Raw genomic sequence first — 1,023 nt, 5'->3', positions numbered from 1 at the left:
GAATGAAGGGGAAAATCGGGAACCAATGCCCGAACCCAATCCTGAACCTGGAGTGGATCCTAACGTTTAGGTAGCTGCAGCTATCCAGCACATGACTGAACTTTTAACTCACGTAGTAGAGCATTAGGGCCAAAACCCTATTCCTCAACCGGAAAACCCTAGTAACCATATAGTGGGTGAAAATAGGGCTCTCGAACGATTTCAAAAATTCTCCCCACCGAAATTCCTTGGAGGACCAGACCCTGATATGGCCGAGCGGTGGCTAGAGAAGATGATTGATATTTTTGTGGCGTTGCACTATACTGAGGAAAGACAAGTGACATTTGCTATCTTCCAACTGGAGGGAGCAGCCCGTTCTTGGTGGAATGTAATAAGATTGAAATGGGAGAGAGAACAAACACCGAGCACTTGGGTGAATTTTTTGAGAAAGTTCAACACAAAGTACTTCCCACCTCTAATTCAAGAAAATAAAGAAGATGAGTTCATTAGGTTTCACCATGGAGCTCAGACTGTTGCCGAATATGAGAGCCAGTTCACCAGGTTGTCTAAATTCGCTCTCGAGCTAATTGTAACTGAGCAAAGGAGGATAAGGCATTTTGTCCAGCGCTTAAATGTGGAGATTCAGAAGGATCCGGCTGTAGCCCAACTGAGTGCCTTCAGTGACGCGGTGGAAAAAGCTCAACGAGTTGAAAGCGCAAGGTTAAAAGTTAGAACCTTTCAGGCAAGGAAAAGAGCTATTCCTGAAAGTAACGTAGGACAAGAGGATATGTGAGGCCCCAGTCCGTTCGTAAATTGATATTAGGGTTATTCATTATTTTGTGCGGTTAAATTAAGGTTGTAGGGCTAAGATTGAAAACCCTAACTTTGCTTATGAGTAAACCCTAGTTTATGTGTTATTTGTAGGTTCAAGTTATAGTTCCTGTTTAGTATTCTAGTGGGTGTTTTGGTATAAGTAAAAATAGGATTTCGTTTTAGTTTACAAACCTTAGATTAGTAAACTTTTAGTGTTATAAATTTTTAGAA

At 41.4% G+C, this 1,023-nt stretch overlaps 1 protein-coding gene across 1 annotated transcript; it reads left to right on the top strand.

Annotated features, from left to right (window-relative positions):
• Positions 1–247: 247 nt before the first annotated feature.
• LOC140014605 (uncharacterized) lies at positions 248–772 on the top strand. Its single transcript, XM_072065672.1, has one exon. The coding sequence runs from the start codon at positions 248–250 to the stop codon at positions 770–772; it is 525 nt and encodes a 174-aa protein (XP_071921773.1).
• The last annotated feature ends 251 nt before the right edge of the window (positions 773–1,023 follow it).

Source organism: Coffea arabica, chromosome 9e (assembly GCF_036785885.1).
Source record: "Coffea arabica cultivar ET-39 chromosome 9e, Coffea Arabica ET-39 HiFi, whole genome shotgun sequence".
Taxonomy (NCBI): Eukaryota; Viridiplantae; Streptophyta; class Magnoliopsida; order Gentianales; family Rubiaceae; genus Coffea; species Coffea arabica.
The sequence above is the reverse complement of the archived record's forward strand: the minus strand, read 5'-3'. Positions and strand labels throughout refer to the sequence as shown.